Source organism: Sinocyclocheilus grahami, unplaced genomic scaffold (assembly GCF_001515645.1).
Source record: "Sinocyclocheilus grahami isolate Dianchi unplaced genomic scaffold, SAMN03320097.WGS_v1.1 scaffold176.1, whole genome shotgun sequence".
In the NCBI taxonomy this organism is placed as follows: Eukaryota; Metazoa; Chordata; class Actinopteri; order Cypriniformes; family Cyprinidae; genus Sinocyclocheilus; species Sinocyclocheilus grahami.
Genome location: NW_015505355.1, coordinates 1726356 through 1747558, shown reverse-complemented (window position 1 = coordinate 1747558; position 21203 = coordinate 1726356). Strand labels below are relative to the sequence as shown.

Sequence of the window (21203 nt, the reverse complement as noted above, 5' to 3'; positions counted from 1 at the left end):
TTGTGTTTTCTGACTTGTTATAATGTTTTCTGAATTGTTATTTTGTTTTCAGAATTGTGATTTGTTTTGCACTTCTCTGCCACCGCAATTTCATCTAATAGATCAAATCAACAACCCTAAACCTAAACATCGCGTAGCATATACACGCCAAAGTCCATTTTTGCGTATCAATACCACGAGTTTTCGTTTTTATTTGGCGTACTATTTATACGCATTTTCATGAGATCCGGTTGGGTTTAGTGTCATTTTTCTTGCAGTATGTTTCACATCAGTTATTTTTATCCTTATTTAAGTTTATACGTTTGATCATCAAGACATTGTAATAGAGTTTGAGAACAGGATTGTAAACATTGTTAACATCCCTCAACTTGAAAGAGCAGTGCGTTGAGCAGATAATTTTCTCTCTCTTTCTGTCTCTTGCGCTCATGCTCCATTTTCTTTGCTTAAAGATAAGAGAGTGCTGGCAGCTCCAGCTATCTGCAGGTGTTTGTTTCACATCTCAGCAGACAGATGGCTTCTGCCTTTGGGCCTTCGCTGGAGTCGAAAATGAAACGGGAAGAAATGAGCAGAGAGGAGGGATTTGGGGGCTCCCGCAAATAACAATCAGCATCATTCCCCTGCGGCTCCAGACTCTGCCACCAAATGAAATGAAAATCAAAAAAGAGATCTCAGTCAAAGCAACAGGAACAAATGTATCCATTCATAAGAATGAAACCTTTAATTAAAGCCTGCAGTGTGAAACTGTTGTTGAAGTTTCAGAGGAGCAAACACTTAAATTGTTCACAAATTAATAATAAATATTAAATAAGAAAATGAATAACAATATTTATATAAAAAGTTTGAACTATGTAAAATTGTTTAATTTATTGAAGACTCTTATGCTCACTAAGCCTGCATTTATTTGATCAAAAATGCTATAAAAACAGAATATTGTGAAATATTATTACAATTTCAAATAACTGTTTTCTATTTGAATATATTTTAAAATGTGATTTATTGCTGTGATGCAAAGCTGAATTTGTCTTCAGTGTCACATGATCCTTCAGAAATCATTCTGATATGCTGATTTGCTGCTCAAGAAACATTTCTGATTATTATAAATGTTTAACACAGTTGTGCTGCTTAGTATTTTTGAGAAAACCATGATACATTGACTTTTGACATTCTGCGCATTCTTGCTGAACAGCTGAAAAAAAAACTTTGTGTTCGATACATAAACAGTGCTAAAATGTCTAGACCGCACGTCATAATAAAGAGAAAACACAAATATTTTAGGAATATGTTTAAACCTACAAATTGTATTGTCATTTATTTGGCAAATAATAAACGGGGTATTTTCTTACAATCTCTATATTTCACAATTCTGACTTTATAACTCACAATTGCATGTTTACATCTCACAATTCTTATTTTCTGAATTGTGAGATATAAACTCACAATTGCGAGAGAAAAAGCAGAACTTGCAATTCTGACTTCATAGCACACACTGCACATTTTTTCTGAGAAAAAAGTCACAATTGTGAGATAAAAACTCACAGTTATCTTTTTTTTATTTATTATTCAGTGTCGGAAACAAGCTTCCACACTATGCAGTACTGTATGAGCAACAGAAATGTGTGGTGCTGTCTCTCATTTTGCGGCACATACTCTTCAGGTCTCATCTCTCATGCTGTTGTCAGGCAGGAAATGGAAAGGAGAGGTTCATTTACAGCAGCGCATTGATTCTAGAGTTAGTTGAATTAGATGCTGGAGACTGATGTGGTTCTTCATTAATTTCAACAGGGACATAGTAAGTATGTTAGTTTTATGTTACATTGTGCCTTTATAACAGACACCATCCTCTTTGTGATATAAAAAAGTCGCAAAGATCATGAGAGAACATGGAGTCGATATGGAACAGCCTGGTCCGCGGGTCTCAGATAACATGACTTATGGGACGTTGAAAGAGAAGCCCCTCTAATGGACCTCTATCTGGAGTAAAAGCCAACAACTCTCATTTTCACGTAATGAACCAGAGGGCTGGCTTTTCCCTCCAAGTCAGAAAGCGAGAACGCTTACGTGAAAATCTTACATCATACAACCAGCAGCATTTGCAAACCAGATTGAATATGGTCTTGCAGAGTTGATAAAAACATTCAGTCTAATGATGGCTCATCTCATTCCCTGGGGAAGAGCAATTGAAATGCCCTTGCAAAGTGTAATGTGCAGCTCATAATGATAATGAGTTTTGCACCAAAGTAAAGTGAAACTGCAGAAACTATTGGATGCTTGGCAGTTTGTTTTGTATCTAACAAGTTGACCATTCTGCATTCTTTCAACGAAATTGCAGTAATTTTATTTTCTGAGGAATGTTTTCATATCGTCCTGAGAAGCATAGAAAAAAGCTTTTTTTCTTCTTTTTAACATTATTACATTGTTTGGAGCATAATAAACAAATTGTTGGGGAAAATTTATTTTTTTAATTCATATTTTATGATATTTTCTATGTAGAGGACACTAGGAGTTAATAAGAAACTGCAAACAAGACAAAAAACTAAAAAATATATTTTTTATGTTCTATTTTTATAGTCAATATACCAGTCAATTTGTAGGTTAAAAAAGTGGTAACCTGCAATTATTTCAAGGACCTATTTATACTCAACTTACCTTGATCATGTTTATGTTTTGCAAAATAAATATTTTTCCAGTAATTATTCTATGAAATGTGTATTTTGATTTCAAACCATATTTGACACTTCACCTTCATGCCTCTCTGTTTTGAAAAAATAATATATGTTGTATTAAGTTGTATTAAGTTATAATTAAGATAATTTAGTTATGGTGCACTAAAAAAATTGTGTAGGATTTACTTTGAAAATTTTATTTTTTATTTTTTCAAATTTACTTGGAAAATGTTTGCAATTTTCAATTGTGAATACATTTCTGAAATTATTACAAATAATTGGTAGGTAACACTTTGAATTAAATGTGAAATTTCAAGTAGAAAGTAGACATTTTTTTTATTGTAAAACGCACTCCACTCCAAACTTTTTTTTTACAGTGCATCATGGGCGAAACCATTCAAGAGTGAATGGGAAACAATCATTTTCAATTCATTTAAAAATAAAACTGATTATATGTAACATATCCAGCTTTTTCTTCCTGTAAGAGTGGGTGTGGCCATTTGTACATTTTATGGGTCTGGCATCCGGTCTCATCTGCGTCCAGCTATTTTTAGCTGTACAAAACAGCTCGTTTGGTTGCTTGATATTGAAAATGGGTGTGTCTTACCATATTATTTTAAGATACTATCTTAATTATGAACACGCTGGTTTGTAGTGCAAACAGTTTTACCGTTTACTGCACTTTGTTATTCTTCTCGTTATTAGTGGCTAATCAACCAGAAGTCTCGCCTATAGGCTTACTTCCGCTTTGAAGAAAAAGGTGGATATAGTTCATACAAATATCAGATATTCTATTTTGAATTTCAGAGAGTTAAGGACTTAAAGGAACACTCCACTATTTTTGAAAATAGGCTAATTTTCCAACTGCCCTAGAGTTAAACAGTTGAGTTTTAGCGCTTGAAAATAGGCTTATTGGACGTTACCTAGCTGGGACTATTTTCAGGCGCTGTGTAATATCATTGCGCCTGCTGCACCCATGGTACGGCAGCAAAGTTCCTTGATTATTACACCAGAATGAGAGTATAGTTCCTAGCCATATCGGCCTAGAAAATCGCAACTTTTCATTTTCCGTCGGTCTTAGTATGGAAATTTTTGAGCGAGATGCTAACGGTCTAATCAGATTCAATGATCTATGCTAAGCTAAGCTAAAAGTGCTTCCGCCAGACCCGGAGATCGGCTGAATGGATTTGAAAACGGTAAAACTCAACTGTTTAACTCTAGGGGAGTTGGAAAATGAGCCTATTTTCAAAAATAGTGGAGTGTTCCTTTAAGGTTGACCTGGGCAGACTACAATTCTCATCTCTTTTACAAGTGAAGTAAAACATGGTGAGATATGTTGTATACATGCTTGCTTGTGAGTTTTGTCTGTTTCAAGTTCAAAGCGATCCTCCCATGAACAATGAAGTACAATTAAAGTGTTGTGCTAAAGCATGCATATGTGAGTTTCAGCAAAAATATAAAAAATACATTAGCAATGTATTTGAGTTTTTTTTTTTTTTTTTACTTCAGATTAATATTAATAGTAAGTCTTAGCATATGCACCTTAATATTTGAATTCCCTGATCTTCATTCTTGCATATATTTGCATACTAATTTGTGCTCATCGGTAGCTCTCTTCACACTGCAAAGGTGGTACAGAAGCCACATTATGTGTTGATTTGTGTGATGACTACAGCGCTGCAGCTCTGATGCAAAAATATAACTATTTAACGAAAGCTTAAATCTGTACTATTCTTTTGCTGTCTTCGCGAGTTTTCATTTAAATGAAACTCCCCCTCTCTCTCTCTGTCTCTTTCCGTGGTGGTGTAGAGGAGTTGTGCGTGTGGATGTTAATCTGCAGGATGTGGACATTGACCAGTGCTCCAGCAGCGGCTGGTTTGCAGGAACTCACCGCTGTAACTTGACAACTATGGAGGTGAGTGTTCAGTCTCATCACTAACACACAATGACTGAGACACAAGAACACTCAAAACGTTTGCTTCTGCACCCAGATTTACATTAGGCACAAGTAAACAAAAAATGTAATTAAAATTAAATATTGAAATTAAATGAAAATTTCAAAAAAGCATCACATGAACATCACAAAAACCATATTAATGTAATAGGTCATATTTTGGTGTAGAAATGCAAGTGGCTTGGCATTTATTTGTGCATTAAATCACAGATATATAATGACCTGCATGCATCGTGTATTGTGAGCATATAACACATTTGAATGTTTCGTTTTGTGCAATGTTTGCATTTAATATAATTTTTCCCTGCTGTGTGTGACCTTATCAAAGCAGAGCTGCATGTTTAAAGCTTTCTAACTTCATAATATCCCTGATGTGAAACTTTTCATTTTAGCAGCATCAATTCTCCTTTCCAATTAATTGGACAGAGTGCAATAATATTTTTGTTTGCTCAAGTGGGATTGCTTTCATGGTTCATTTTTTTCCACTGTGATGCTTCACTTTCCCTCCAGATTGGTTCATTATCTTTGTTTGTATTTTAGATGAATTAAATGGGGGATTTATCACATCCTTGACTGGAGTCTGTAGTAAGCTGTGCTGGAAGTTGCTCTGCGAGAGCTAATTAGACCATCCGAGCTGTTCTGCCCAGGTGCCAGTGAGAGTTTGGGCTGGATTGGATGTTTCTGGAAGGCGCACTCGTACGCTAAATCACATCACTGCGTCGGTTTATGCATTATGTCACTGCACAAGTGCTGGACTACATGAAGTGGTGTGAAAAACACACACACAAATCTTCAAGCAAGCATGGTGCAAACATTTGTAATTTTTAAAAAGAAAATTCTGCTAGTAACATATTAGTCCATAATACAGTATGTAACATCATGTTTCTTTAAAAATGTGCCAATTAAACATAACATACATGAAACACTTAGTGTTCAGAAGCTGCCTAAAAGTGAACCTTAATGTAAAGTGAACATCTGTGAACCAGTTATTAATGAGTTATAAACTTTAATAACGTCTAAAAATTAACCTTAATGTAAAGTGATCACCTGTGAACCATTAATGAGTAACAAACGTTTGTGAACCATTTATTAATGAGTTATAAACGAGGTGAGTTTACTTTTATAAGCCACTTTTTGCTAGTAACATTAGTAACCTGTAAAAACTGAACCTTAATGTAAAGTGATCACATGTGAACCATTAATGAGTAACAAACGTTAGTAACATGTGAAAGTGAACCTTAATGTAAAGCGATCACCTGTGAACCATTTATTAATGAGTTATGAACGTTAATACCGTCTAAAAATTAACCTTAATGTAAAGTGATCACCTGTGAAGCATTTAATGAGCTATAAACATTAGTAACCTGTAAAAAATGAACCTTAATGTAAAGTGAACACCTGTGAACCATTTATTAATGAGTTATAAACGTTAGTAACCTGTAAAAAATGAACCTTAATGTAAAGTAAACACCTGTGAACCATTTATTAATGAGTTACAAACGTTATTAACATGTGAAAGCGAACCTTAAAAGGGAACACCTGTGAACCATTTATTCATGAGTTATGAACATCATTAACCTGTGAAAGTGAACTTTAAAGTAAAGTGGACACACTAATCATTTATTAATTATTAATGCACTCACAGAAGTATAGTTAATTATAGAGATTATAATTTCACTTCAGAGCACGTTGGAACAATCCTAACAGCGTGACTTCTTCTTCTTCTTTGAAAACGTGACTTTACATCGGATGCTCGCTAGCGCCATTCACAGGCTTTGGTGACACACATGCAACTACAGACACACAGACTTTTGGCGCTTATCCAGTCGTACCACGCAGTGGAAAAGCGCCATTTGTGTTCCAACGTGCTCTGAAGCGAAATTATACTCTCACATAGTGTTTATTAATTTTACTGCTCAGCTAACTGTGAGGTGACACTGCAGAGTATTTTTTCAAGTGTTTATATGTGTATTCGCTTTGTTAGTTGAATTAATTTGTTACCATACAAATAAATAACCGCTCCGGCGCTCCCGCGGACGGTTCGCTCGCGCGCAGGTAACGTTACTGCGAGTGTGAATGAACAAATACTGAAGTTACAGTGGGATTTATCATGATATCAAAAAGTAATTACTGATTGCTTATTAATATGATAATGTTCTGTAACTGTGCTTTCAGTCATTGATTTAATTATTTTCTCAAAACTGTTAAAATTAGATAAAATAAAAATATTTAGGTGCCTTTATTGATTTTGCGTTTATCAAATATTTTTGTTGTATAGATTTGATGCTTAGTTATAATGTGAGTTTACTTTTATAAGCCACTTTTTTTGTGTGAAGTTTTGCTCAGTAATGTTCCAGTGTGCTGTAAACGAAAAGATTAATCTTTTTGTTTCAAGTTGAAAGTTGTTTGCTGATGTAGTGCAACAACAATAAAATTAATTTCACCAGAAAATACTAACTTTTTCTGTGTGTGCAATAATAATCAATCAATCAATAAATAAATAATTATTGTGTCCACTTTACTTTAAAGTTCACTTTCACATGTTATTAACGTTTAATACTCATTAATAAATGGTTCACAGGTGTTCACTTTACATTAAGGTTCGGTTTCACATGTTATTAACGTTTATAACTCATTAATAAACGGTTCACTTTACATTAAGTTTCACTTTTACAGGTTACTAACGTTTATAGCTCATTAATAAGTGGTTCACAGGTGTTCACTTTACATTAAAGTTCACTTTCACATGTTATTAATGTTTAATACTCATTAATAAATGGTTCACAGGTGTTCACTTTACATTAAGGTTCGCTTTCACATATTGCTAACGTTTATAACTCATTAATAAACGGTTCACAGGTGATTACTTTACATTAAGGTTCACTTTTAGATGTTATTAACGTTTATAACTCATTAATAAACGGTTCACAGGTGTTCACTTTACATTAAGGTTCGCTTTCACATGTTACTAACGTTTATAACTCATTAATAAATGGTTCACAGGTGATCACTTTACATTAAGGTTCACTTTTAGATGTTACTAACATTTATAACTCATTAATAACTGGTTCACAGATGTTCACGTTACATTAAGGTGCAATTTCACAGGTTATTAATGTGTATAAATCATTAATAAATGGCTCATTACATTAAAGTTCACAGGTAATATTGGAACTAAAATGTTCAATATTAATATCTCATCAAGTCATGGTTGGGCTTTTATGATTTTCCCTCCAAAATAAAAATCAAGATGATAATTTCATCTTGATAAACAAAATATATCGGATTCTAATCATTGCTGTGGATAGGCATCATGAACTTTTGCGGAGAATCATGGGTAAGGTACAGAGTAGATTCTGGTAAGAAACATTCTAAGAATAGTGACACGAGTCATGAGATATAAATGAGAAAACCACTAGCCGCGTATTTCAATGTTGAGAAGCAAGCACATTGGCTGTTGATGTGAAAAGAAAGCTGCGCCATGTGAATAATGATGTGATTATATCCGATTTCATGACAGAACTTTGTATTTATAATCAAAAAATCTGTCTTTACTGCACAATGAAACTTCACTATATATTGTGTTAATACTGTGTTGGTTATTGCGAAATAATTCAGAAGCACAAAGAGCTGAAAAAACTCTGGTGAACTGAGCAGAATCTGGCTAAATTCAAAACCTCTGGTGCTTTTGGCGTTCACATGCTCAACAAACATGTTTGTCATTGGCTAGTGGATACAATGCTCAAGTACCGGTACTTCTGACGACACTATAGCTTAGCAACTCTACATAAACGCGTCCTGCTTTGTAACTCAAAAATAAAAAAAATAAAAAATCTAATGTAAAGTTAAATCTTTTACTATAGCATGGTATATGCTATAGTAAGTTTATTGATTGCCAACCTAAGATGTTTTATTATATTTTATAATACTGTTGAATATTTAAAAAAAACAGAACAAATATGTGTTGAAAATTTAACATAAAAGAATCTGTGAGGACTAGCTAATTTGTGAGTAAACGTTGCTTTGTAATTACTGCTAAATTTATATTGTAATCATTTAAAAAATATATGAGAAGATTGTCATTTGAAACTTTACAGTTTTAAAAAAGCCATGTAACTAACAAAAATGTTTATGTAAAGTGACTGTACATAAAGTAATAAAGCTTTTTGTAAGATGAAATATAAACAATACAATTTTGTCATGTAATATTAATATAAAATAAACAGAAAATTATATAAAAAAGGAGCTCAAAACATTAGAAAATACAGTAGTACATTTCGGTATGTTCAATGCTGTTTACACAGAACATGTTCTCAATCCATCTGCTCTGTTTTTTAATTCTTCTTCTTTGTTAACATGTCTTTTCAGCATCTTCTGCTGAGTGCCATGTTTTAACATGCTGTGTCACATTAAAGAGTGCTTTTGGGAACCCTGCATTCTGTTACATTGCATTTTGCTCAGCAGAAGTATGGAATTTGCACCTTTGATGCTTAAAAAAGGTAATTGGACACCAGACTTAAGGATATATCAGTCGGTCATCTATATGATGCGATCGAATATTGCGTGGATTGGACCGGGTTTGCAAGGCCAAGTTGTTGTCTTGTGTTGAGAAGAATTTGCCAGTAAGCTGTGATCCATTATAAATGCAGTATAATGGATTTCGGTGGGCTTACTAAATTATTGACCATGCTCCATGTCTGTGTGGTCCCACTCATGGGAACACTAGAGGAAAAGCAGCAAGGAAAGGCACGGCAGCCTTCATAAGCACGACGCGTGCTCCCGACCACAGCAACGGAAGCAAAATTCCGATATTCAGAAGGGTTTCCTGTGTTTATGAGAGAGAAGAAATACTTGTGTGCTGTCTGAGAAAGAGGAAGAAAGCAGTGTGTGTGTGTGTGTGTGTATCACTCCCTGTGTGCCAGTGTGAATCTATTTATAGCCTCATCTCTACCTAAGACAGCAGGACTATGCCTCTTAAAGTCTGTCCTGTCATTCAAGATGAGCAACATCAGCCCGGGGCTTGACAGGAGCGCATCCCGAATCATATGCACTAAATTTCCTGCAATGACTTTGAGGTGGATTAACCTGAGTGGATGTTAGACTCTGTTATGTCTCTCCGTTACAGCTCGAGAAAAGAGCTCTGGAGACTTGAGACAGAAAATGTCTAAGGCCGGCACCATATAATCAGAGCTTTGTCACATGAAGGCAGCGTTTTCCTTTCTGGTTTCCCAAGGTTTGTAAGTCTTTTCTACTGCTGTGCCATTTCTTCCGGTCCATTAGTTGTAATGGTAATGTTGTGTTATGGTGGATCTCATTGGCTGTCAGTAGAAAGCTATTGTTTCTGAGTGTAATCAGTGAGCGTGTCGCATAAACTCTCATGCATCATTAGTAATAGAATCTAAAACTGAAGATGAAAGACTTTAAATGAATAGTTCACCCAAAATGAAAAATTTTATTTTTTTTTTTAAACATGTACTTCCTTTTATCTGCCAAACACAACCCTTTGTGTTCCACATTTCACAGATAAAAGGAAGTACACGTTTTTAACAAAAATTATGACAGAATTTTCATTTTTGGGTGAACTAGATAATTTAATGAATACCCAGCGCGCGCATTCATAATAAAATGTGCCTCACACGGCTCTGGGGGTGAATAAAGGCCTCCTGTAGTGAATCCATGCATTTTTATAAGAAAAATATCCATATTTCAAACGTAATAAACACTTTTCTCTCACTTCATCTAACTGTGGTATGCGGAAGCCGTGGCGGCGGATGACGTAGCACGTCAGTGTTTAGTGATGAACGCGGAGAGAGAACAAAACAAAACGCCGGTCACGAATTAGAAGTACAAACTGAGGATTTGTAAAGAAGAATGTCGGAGTATTTCGATATAAGCCAAGAGGAGACTGGTTTTCCTTTGCTAAAGTAAGGAAACTTTGCTTCCTTTGCTCCTGTGCGCGACGCATACGTCCTACGTCATACGCCGGAACGGCTTCCGCGTACGACAGATACCGTAAGTGAGAGAAAAGTGTTTATTACGTGGATTCGCTACAGGAGGTCCTTTATTCACCCCCACCCCCAGAGCCGTGTGAGGCACGTTTTATTACGGATGTGCGCACTTTATTTGACGTCTTTTGGACTGTTGGAACAGAAACACCCGCCCACTGCAATGACAACGCTTGGAATAGCCAGGAATGTTTTTTATATAACTGCGATTGGATTCGTCTGAAAGAAGAAAGTCATATACTGTATACCTTGGATGCCTCGAGGGAGAGTAAAACACTTATTTGCTGCTTCTGTTATTTCTTTGCATAACTATAAAGGGTGCATTTCTTTACCTAGTTTACATTATAAATTGTATTGTTATATATAATATACTTTATATACTGTATATATCTTTCAAAATATATCAATCTATTTAAGATCTAAAGCATCTTAAATATGTGGCATTAATTGCAGAAGATGCTGAAAAGACAGCGAGACACATCATAGCTGTTAACGTAGCCAACTTTAAAAAGGGAATGTATTTTTAAAGTGATGGTAATTTAAAATCATATATTAATAAAACAGATTTATTGTACCATGAAATATAAACAATACAACCTTATCATATAAAATGAACTTCAAATAAAAAATTTTTTAAATGTATTATTATAAAAAGAGCTCAAAACTTTCCTTTTGATAACAATGACATCAAATAAACAGAAAAAGAATAACAAAGAGCTCAAAACATGAGAAAGTACGGTAGTGTACCGTTTTGGTATGTAGAAGGCACTGTTCTTTTTTAATTGGTTTCCTATGTAAACATGCACTAGATTGGCCCCTTTAACGGTTTGCATTGCAATGAATCCCGCTGTCTTTCCAGCATCTCATACCATGAGTGCTATGTTTTGAGAACCATACGTTCTGTTTCATTTAGTTTAACTCTGGTCAGATTTGATCCAGATTTATTGTTTATATAGAGACAGAGCGACACGCGTCATAATCTGAAAACCACGCCCACCGGGGGGAAACAATCCAACGCTCTCCATTAACTTTGTATTGCGGGAAGCTGCCTCCTTGTCATTTCTGACTTATAACAAAAAACAGAACAATGCCTAAAAGCTGCTGTGTGACAAGGTGTACAGTAAACAAGCTTAAAAAACCAGAACAACGTTTTTATAAGCTGTAGACCCAAAAAACGAGCATTTAAGGACACAAAAGTGTGTGTCCCCCGTTGTGGGCGTGGCCTAAATTCGCTCTGTCTCTATATGTATACAGGAAGTAGCCTATAAATGTGACTGGTGGAAATTAACAATATTTTAAGATTATATTCATGTTATTCATACTATAGATAAAGACTGCTGACTGTTTGTGTTGACCAGTTGATTCTTGAGTAATTCATGAATCTCTGCACAGATGCACAGTGTAATCGAGTCAATACTATAACAATAGCAATCAGACCAGCAACAAAAAATGCAGAATTTGGGAAATATACCTGTAATTCACATTGTCAACACCTTCGGTGCTTTGATACTTGATACTACTCAGAATAATTTCTGCATGAATTTGTGATGAAACACTGTGTAAATATTCCCAGTGCAGGGTGGAAGAAGTATGTGAAAGCTTAGATAGTGTTAAATTCCTCTTTATAAAACTCTTTCAGCAGTATTCTTGGATGTCTGTTGTGAATGCCAAAGCATCTCAGGTTAAGGTCAAGCTACTCCAGAAGGCGTGTATTTTCTTCTGTTAAGGCCATTGTGTTGTTGATTCTCTCCTGTGCTTTGGATCGTTGTCCTCAACTTCTGTTGAGCTACAGATGGCCTACATTCTCAGGCAAAATGTCCTGCTAAATCACATTTTATCACCAATTTATGCAGAAATGGAAAATGTGCAACCAGAGTTTGTCTATCCACTGATTCTGAAGCCAGTGCCATGCTTTAAAATTCTGAATAAAAAGCAGTGAGAAGCAGTTAACAGGTAGCTGATAAACACACAGAAACTCATCACAACAGTGAACTGAAGGTGCGCTGTCACGAATATACACGCAAATCCAAATATATCCTGTTGCAGGCGTGTTATGTCGGCAGCGTACAGCAGGAGGTTGAGCGCCGCTGTCTTCAGTGACGGATTGATCTTCTAACTCTGCTGATGCTGACACTCCTCACTCCTGAAGGTTTCCATGCATGAGATCATGTTTTCAAATGCCTCGGGTCGCCCACATTTATCTGCACTGGAAAGCAGCAAGGCTGGTATTATTAAATCATATTCATATAGAGCATGCTCAGAGGGGAAATCATGTTCTGGTGCCTAGGATAGAGGGTACTGTTGAACCACAGATGTGTATAAATCAACATTCAGCCCTAATCAAAGCTTTGCCCTCTGGAAATTAATTGGCATTAACGATCGCGTGAATCTCACAAGAACAAAACCATCGGTTCACAAGACCTTTTAGGATTTTTTTTTTGCATTATGACATTCATTTCATGATAATTAAGCACACATACCCATAAACATGCTCATTAAGTCATGTATATGGACATTATCATTCACAATTTGAATGTTTTTAGTTATAATTATTCTTAGTGGTGATTTTTATTGGGTTCACATTACTTTTAGTATTTTACAGTAAAAATAGTATTAGTATTTTACAGTATACGATTGTCATAAATGTCCATTGAAGATGAGTTGAAATGAGCCCATGTGCAGATGTATTAGGAAATATATAGGGAAATATATTTTCTTTGCGTAAGGGAAAACCTTTTAGGATTTTTTTTTGCATTATGACATTCATTTCATGATAATTAAGCACACATACCCATAAACATGCTCATTAAGTCATGTATATGGACATTATCATTCACAATTTGAATGTTTTTAGTTATAATTATTCTTAGTGGTGATTTTTATTGGGTTCACATTACTTTTAGTATTTTACAGTAAAAATAGTATTAGTATTTTACAGTATACGATTGTCATAAATGTCCATTGAAGATGAGTTGAAATGAGCCCATGTGCAGATGTATTAGGAAATATATAGGGAAATATATTTTCTTTGCGTAAGGGAAAATATTGATCATAAATATATGGAAATATATTTTTATTCCGTAAGGGACAAGAACACATGAGGGCATGGGAAGCACGTGACAGGAAACAGGAGATATGACTGTGACTACAAAATAAAAAACATGAAAACCTAAACGTGATGCAAAACCCAAAACTAAATGTGACAACATGCCTTGATCAGTCATGCCATTCTGAAGTGTGTAACACAGAATAACACACCGCTCGTCCAGGTATTTTTGACCGGTGCTTCTTTAACATCTCTCATATCACACCACCGCACTCTCTCTTGTTTCATTCAAACACAACTGCTATCATCTTGCACCTCAGTTATCAACTGTATTTACTGTGAAATGAAACCAGAAGACTTGCTGTAATACTTTTGCAGTGTTCATCTTGATTGTTGTACACTGGATTTGAATGGATTTTAAGATAATGTACACATAAGATTTTAAAATGCCTTCATCTCAAATAACATTTTAAGTTCCTCGTCTTTATTCATATGTTCCTTAAGGGACAAGAACACACGAGGGCATGGGAAGCACGTGACAGGAAACAGGAGATATGACTGTGAATACAAAATAAAAGACATGAAAACCTAAACGTGATGCAAAACCCAAAACTGAATGTGACAACATGCCTTGATCAGTCATGCCATTCTGAAGTGTGTAACACAGAATAACACACCGCTCGTCCAGGTATTTTAGACCGGTGCTTCTTTAACATCTCTCATATCACACCACCGCACTCTCTCTTGTTTCATTCAAACACAACTGCTATCATCTTGCACCTCAGTTATCAACTGTATTTACTGTGAAATGAAACCAGAAGACTTGCTGTAATACTTTTGCAGTGTTCATCTTGATTGTTTTACATTGGATTTGAATGGATTTTAAGATAATGTACACATAAGATTTTAAAATGCCTTCATCTCAAATAACATTTTAAGTTCCTCGTCTTTATTCATATGGTGAAAAGCTGTGTAATTAGTGATACGACTGTACATTATATGCCGCACATTTCATCCAAGCTGTGCGTTTGGAACTGTTTTGCTTTGCATTTAAAGAGCTAATAAAGTATTTCAACTTAAATCAATGTTTCATATCTAATTATTTACTTATGCAGCAAGTAGCCATGTAATAAGCAGGATAATGTACATCCACCTGGTTGTTATTGCAGAATAAATAGAAATAATATCCGCTTCACGTCGGGGTCCTGATCACCCTGTCGAGGTTTATTATGCGATAGCAACCTGCTTGGATGTACATTATCCCATATTTTATTTTACAATGAATTTTAAAAACATTGAATATTTGTAAATTAGAAGCAGTACCATGATGTATAAATACATGTTATTTATCTTTAAATAAGCTAGATAGATATCAACATATCTTTTTACATTGCAATAATGGCAATATTTTTGATTGTAATTATATTATTGAGAATTGAAGGGGCGTCTGATCTGTAGCGATATTCTGAAAGAGCAACACATAAAACGTAAAACCTGTAAATGTAATGTAAAAATGTATATGTAAAAAACAGTTTCATTGTTTCTGAGAACGTAGCATTTGGCACCCATGTTCTCGCTGAAGATTTAGTGCATTTAGTAAACCAAGTGCATAAATCTAAAAGGGAGGTAATTATCTTCTAGAAAAATTAAGACTTGACACATTGAATACTTCTTGCTAAAATAAAGGTGACAAAACAAGGACTAATTTAACCTGAAACCTTTCTCTGAGATCAGCATCCAGCCCATTCGCTTCATTAGATTTCCTCGGGGCTTCATGGCACTTCCAGATTATTTATAGAGTCTTGTGAACTTGGTGTGACTTTTTTCAGACCTAGTTCACAGTACAGCTATGTATTTCTCTTTCTGGAATACAGCAGTCTAAAAAGCTGAAGTTCGCAAGTCTCTTTTGCACTTAAAACAGGCACAAAATTGCACTGTTGATACATCTTGTGCACATCTTTCTTGTTGCTCTGCATGTAATGTTCTATATGTAAACTCTTTTGATTTTAGACTGCTTAGCAGTTATTTTAAAGAGCCTTTAAGGAGAAAGCTGCTGTGAGCCCATCTGTTTGCACGCTCGTGTGAGCTTTACCATGATGTTGCCAGAATATGAGTAAAAATGAACTGCTGCACATGTATCGACTGTCATAATAACTGATAAAACTGACATTTTCATACCTGGCAGTGTGATAAATGACAGCGACACCACTGTCACTGATGGTCTGTTAGCAGAGCCGATTTCCTCAGGAAGTTTCTTGCTCATACAGTGAGTTGTGTTGAACAAATATATATAATTTCCAGCATCAGTTAAGGTTTCAGTGCTTAAAAATGGAGAAAGAGGTAGTGGAACTGGTACACCCTTAAAAATAAAGGTGCTTCACGATGCCATAGAAGAACCTTTTTGTCTAAATGGTTCCATAAAGAACCTTTAACATCTGAAGAACCTTTCTGTTTCACAAAAGGTTCTTTGTGGTGAAAAAAGGTTCTTCAGATTACAAAAAGGTAAGAAAGAGATGGTTCTTTAAAGAACTTTTGACTGAATGCTTCTTTGTGGAACCAAAAATGGTTCTTCTATGGCATCGCTGTGAAGAACCTTTTGAAGCACCTTTATTTTTAAGAGTGTACTTGTAGCTTTATTGTTTCTCCTATTACATACTGTACTTTTACCAATTGAAGTTCAGTTGTAAAACTAACCCCCCCCCCCTTTTTTTTTGCTAGTGTAAACCGATTGCAGGCCATGGATTTGTGCTGGACAAGTACAAGTGCCAATGCAAGAGTGGTTTCTATCACCAAAGCCAAGTGGCGCTCAATGGCTTCTCAAGTAAGTACAAATCTGAACTGGTGGGACATTATATTTATAATGTGAATTGTTTTTGAGGTGAACTGTATAGGAACCTCTAACATCATACTTTAAATCTCTTATGGTATTTTGATAATTGATGTTAAAAACTACTTGCGAGAGATAAATATGAGTAGTTAAAACTGGGCCATCCTTCAATGTAAGACAATTAGATTATTCCACAGTTTTATTGTCTGTGAACCATGAATGTGAATGTAAAGTGCACATAAATAAAGTAATGGGTCTTGTTTGAACAGAACTAGTCTGGATTGAATTTATCTTTCTGACAGAAATGGATACACAAACATAGTTACATCCTTCCACCAGATAATTTATGATCTCAAACTAGGCACGAATATCCCAAAGACAGAGTTTATATCTATTTAATGCAGAGAGTCCTAGTAGTTAAGAGCAATATTCCTCTCTCACACGCTCAGATATAAATTGATGTAAAAATAGCTCCTTTGAAATGAGTCTCCTTCACTTTTAAAGCAGAAATCTATAGGCAAAACTAGTGTTTTTTCAGACACTGGTCAATTTTGAAGTCCGTTTAGCTTCTTTCAGACAATAAGGAAACATCCAAAATACACATTTAAGTGTTTATTATCTATTTGCATCTGTAGATTTTAATTACAATATTTTTTTTCTCATGTACTGAATCAGAAATCTCCACTTCCAATCTTTCCAGCTGTAATCCTATTTAAACGGAAGTGTTTGTTTATTTAACGTTCGACTGATTTATATAACATTTTATTCTTAAAAATAAATGTATTCTTTTTTCTTTTTTTTGCCAGTTGACCGTATTTTCTGATTTATGGAGTATTAAAAAAGAGATAAAGAGAGATGCAAACTCCCCTTTGTAAAAGTCTCTAACTCAAAATTTTGAACCTGGCTTTATCCAATGTTCAGATTTATGTTCTGAAAATTATGCAAATTAGTGGCTCTTTAATTAGATAATACCTCATTTACATGTTTAAGCATAACGTTTCAGAAACTTGTAATACAATGTACTGTGATTAATCAGCTGGGGAAAGTTTGGTGATATCGATTCGTTTTGCCTGATTCATAAAGTAATGAAGTAACATAAGCATGAAGACAGCTAATTTACATACAGGCCAATGTGGACTAATTACAAAAAGCTGCAGCTCTGTTCAAACACGTGGCAGATACACGCATTTACCTTATTTCATATTTGATCAACCAAGGCTTCCATGTACATATTTCACAAGCCCTGGGACTCTCTGAAAATCATCCAATCTAAGTTTAATGAACTTTGTTGAGCCTCTGCAGTTATAGTCTGTTATCTGCTCTCTGTCATTGTGTGCTCTGCATTATTAGGTTACTACTGTACTGTTACATCAGCTTATTCTTGACTTCACTCCCTCAGGAGAAATCACTTTGGATAAAGCCAGTTTTAATGTCACTATTGATGAGGATTGTATGGTCTTTGAATAATATCGGTCTTTAAATGCAAGCTATTTAAACTGTACCTGAAGTATACTTTCAAAAGCTCAACTTTAGTACAATCTAATATACTTCAGCACTTCAGCACTATTTCCGCACAGTGTTGGGGAAAATTACTTTTAAAAGTAATGCATTACAATATTGCGTTACTCCCTAAAAAAGTAACTAATTACGTTACTTAGTTACTTTTTATGGAAAGTAATGCGCTATGTTACTTTTGCATTACTTTTTAAATCTGGACTGGGCTTATTTGTTTGTTTTTAATATAAAAAAGTTCTTCTTTTACTATGTAAAAAGCCTATGTAGAAGCCCTTTCACACCAAAAGTGAAACGAATACGCCTCAGGTTGAAGAAAATGTAAATTCCCGTCTGTACAGTAGAGGGCGCAGCTCAAACAAATTGCATGAAGAATATGACGCAGGAGAAGAAAGTTCAACACTATTCAGCAATAACAAAAATGAAACACAAATGTGTCATCTTTGCTTAGTATGGTTGAAGTGGATCATCGAAGGTCAGCAGCAAAGACATTGGTTAATAAAATGGGATTAAATACATAAATTATATTTGTCTTATTTAACATTTAATTATTGCAGGTTTGTATAATATTCTGAGTTTGCATTTGACTGTTTTTATACATTTTGAGGAATACTGAATCTGTATTTAGTGTAGAACTACAGTAAGCGTTCACGTTCACACAGCGCACACAACGCCTCTGCACTTACTCCCGATTTCTCTCAATATGGCAACACAAGAGCTGTCAGTCAATACATGGGGGGAAAATAACTGGAGTACTTGTTTGACAAAGAAAATTCAAAAGTAATGCGTTACTTTACTAGTTACTTAAAAAAAGTAATCTGATTACGTAACTTGCATTACTTGTAATGCGTTACCCCCAACACTGCTTCCGCACAATTAAATTGCATTAAGTACAAAATTAGTTGTTCCAATTTAGCAGACTTTTAGCAGTCAATTTCTCTTCAGCAGTTTTAGGAGAACCATCTGAAAGAAAGTTGATATTAAATTAAACATCATTAATAACTACAAAACCGCTCTTGGTTTATAAATAACATTCCTTCCTGGTATAAAATTCCCGTTAACCAATTATCAATTGGTCATCAATCCAAGTTCAATAGTTTCATGGTGGTAACGTTTAATGAGATTTGAGTTGTTTTTGGATAAATCCTTCAGTCACAACGCCGTATACAATGCAAACACATCAACAGATATGTCATAGTATGGTTCCTTGTCGTTCACTTGTTTTTAGAATCAGACCGGGAAACGTACACTGATCAATCCTGGGAACCGTCCGGGAGGTGCTTGCCCTGCCGAGAAGGCTGTCCGTTCTGCACAGGCGACACACCGTGTGTGGCTCAGGAGGACACGACCCTCCGCCTCGCCATGGTCTCCTTTCAGGGCTTCTGCATGCTCCTGGACCTCATCAGCATGGTGGTCGTCTACCACTTCCGTGGCAACAAGGTAAGAACATTTATTGCCGGTTATCTCGCATGGAAAGGCTTTGTACTCTGCTTTTATTCTGCTAGAGTTACCTGCAAGAAAAACTAGAGCTCGATTTCTGCTTGAGCAGGTTTATTGGGCTGAAGGGCAATTACTGCTTTTCAAAATGTCATAGTTCAGTATTCTCTCCTATTACTTCTCTCTCTCTTGTTTTTCAGAGAATCAAAGCATCTGGTCTTATACTTCTTGAAGCGATACTTTCAGGATCTGTACTTCTCTACTTGCCTGTAAGTTCTAACACTTCTTTTTACTTCCTTATCAAAATGAAAGATCTGTTTTCCTCCCTTTCATCCTGCATCTGTCACTATTTAAGAAAAAGATGAAATGTTTGAACACCATTTTACTGCAGTAACCTGGCATATTTATAGGCAAACCATTATAATCAATGAAAAAAATGAAAAAAAATTGCAATGAATTATTCTCAATGTTTCCACCTGGTTTTAAAGGGATGGTTCACCCAAAAATTTAAATTTGCTATTAATATACTCATCCTCAGGCCGTCCAAGATGTAGGTGACTTTTTTCTTCGGTAGAACAGCAAACAAGATTTTTAGCTGAAACCTTGGCAACTCATAAAATGCAAGTCAGTGGCTTACATCGCTTTCAGAGTTAAAAAAGCACATACATGCTAGACAAAATTAATACCCGTGGCTCAGTGGTGTGCGGTGGTGTTCTGAAAAGTCCTCAATTATTATTTTTTTTAAATCAAAGGTAAATTCATGTCCCAGTCACATTTTTTTGGTTAAATAAACATTACTTACACTATCAAAAAAATAATATATATATTTAATATTTTACATTAACAATATAATCAATATTCTATTTATTAAAGCTATTATTATTAAATTATTATTATTAAATAAAAAAATATTTTTAAATTATAAAAATTCTATTATTATTAAAGTATGAAAGTGTTTTTAAGCATTTTACATTTATTCCAAAATAATAACTCAAGACAGTAACAATTTAAATAATATATTATATTTGTGAACTTATGTTCAGCTATTCTTTTTAATAGTTAACTTTTAACTATGTTTGAATTTTTCGGATCATCAGTCATTAAAGCTAAACTAAAAACTCCCGCAGATTCATGCCATTTTAAGTCTTATTTTAATGTAACATAGTGGTTATGTCTGTGTGTGAGTTATTTTTTTAATTAGTCTTCCCATGAAGGCCATTAAATTGTTCATTCAGGTGGATTTGCGAATGTGAAACGTGCACAAACACAAGAGGCGGGATTTATCACATGAACCAATCACAGCCGAACATGACCAGTCATATCCAATCATATCGTGATGGAGGCATTGCCTCTTCTCATGTGACTTTCCTCCATTCATTCTCAATTACCCCCAAGCAAACTCACCGCACGCTTTGGGGGGGCTCTGTTAAAATTCATTGGGCTCAGGGGAGGCAAGAGAGATGCTGACTCCCACTGTAAATTGACCTGCTGGTGTCGCTGTTGGACAATGTTTCTTTAGACAAATGAGTGATTTAAACACTTTTTAATAATGTTGTTTTATTTTTGTATTAACATTTTTGCGTGGCTCCTGACGACATATTATGGTCTTATGAAGTGAAATTATCGGTCTGTGCAAGTAACAGGAATGTTTTTTACAACACTACTACCTGTAATCCATAACCTCATACTTGCTCGTGCTTATTCTTGATGCCTCAGCCCATGTAAACAAGTTAATTTACGTTTGCGTACATAATCTTAA

The 21203-nt window shown here is 35.0% G+C and overlaps 1 protein-coding gene across 1 annotated transcript in view; it reads left to right on the top strand.

Annotated features, from left to right (window-relative positions):
• Positions 1 to 21203, top strand: part of gpr158b (G protein-coupled receptor 158b) — a 50656-nt gene that overhangs the window by 5597 nt on the left and 23856 nt on the right. Inside the window, exons 2-5 of the mRNA XM_016283622.1 lie at positions 4473 to 4578; positions 16387 to 16489; positions 19236 to 19447; positions 19645 to 19713. Of these exons, the coding sequence (XP_016139108.1) occupies positions 4473 to 4578; positions 16387 to 16489; positions 19236 to 19447; positions 19645 to 19713 (490 nt within the window). The remainder of the gene's footprint in view (positions 1 to 4472; positions 4579 to 16386; positions 16490 to 19235; positions 19448 to 19644; positions 19714 to 21203) is intronic.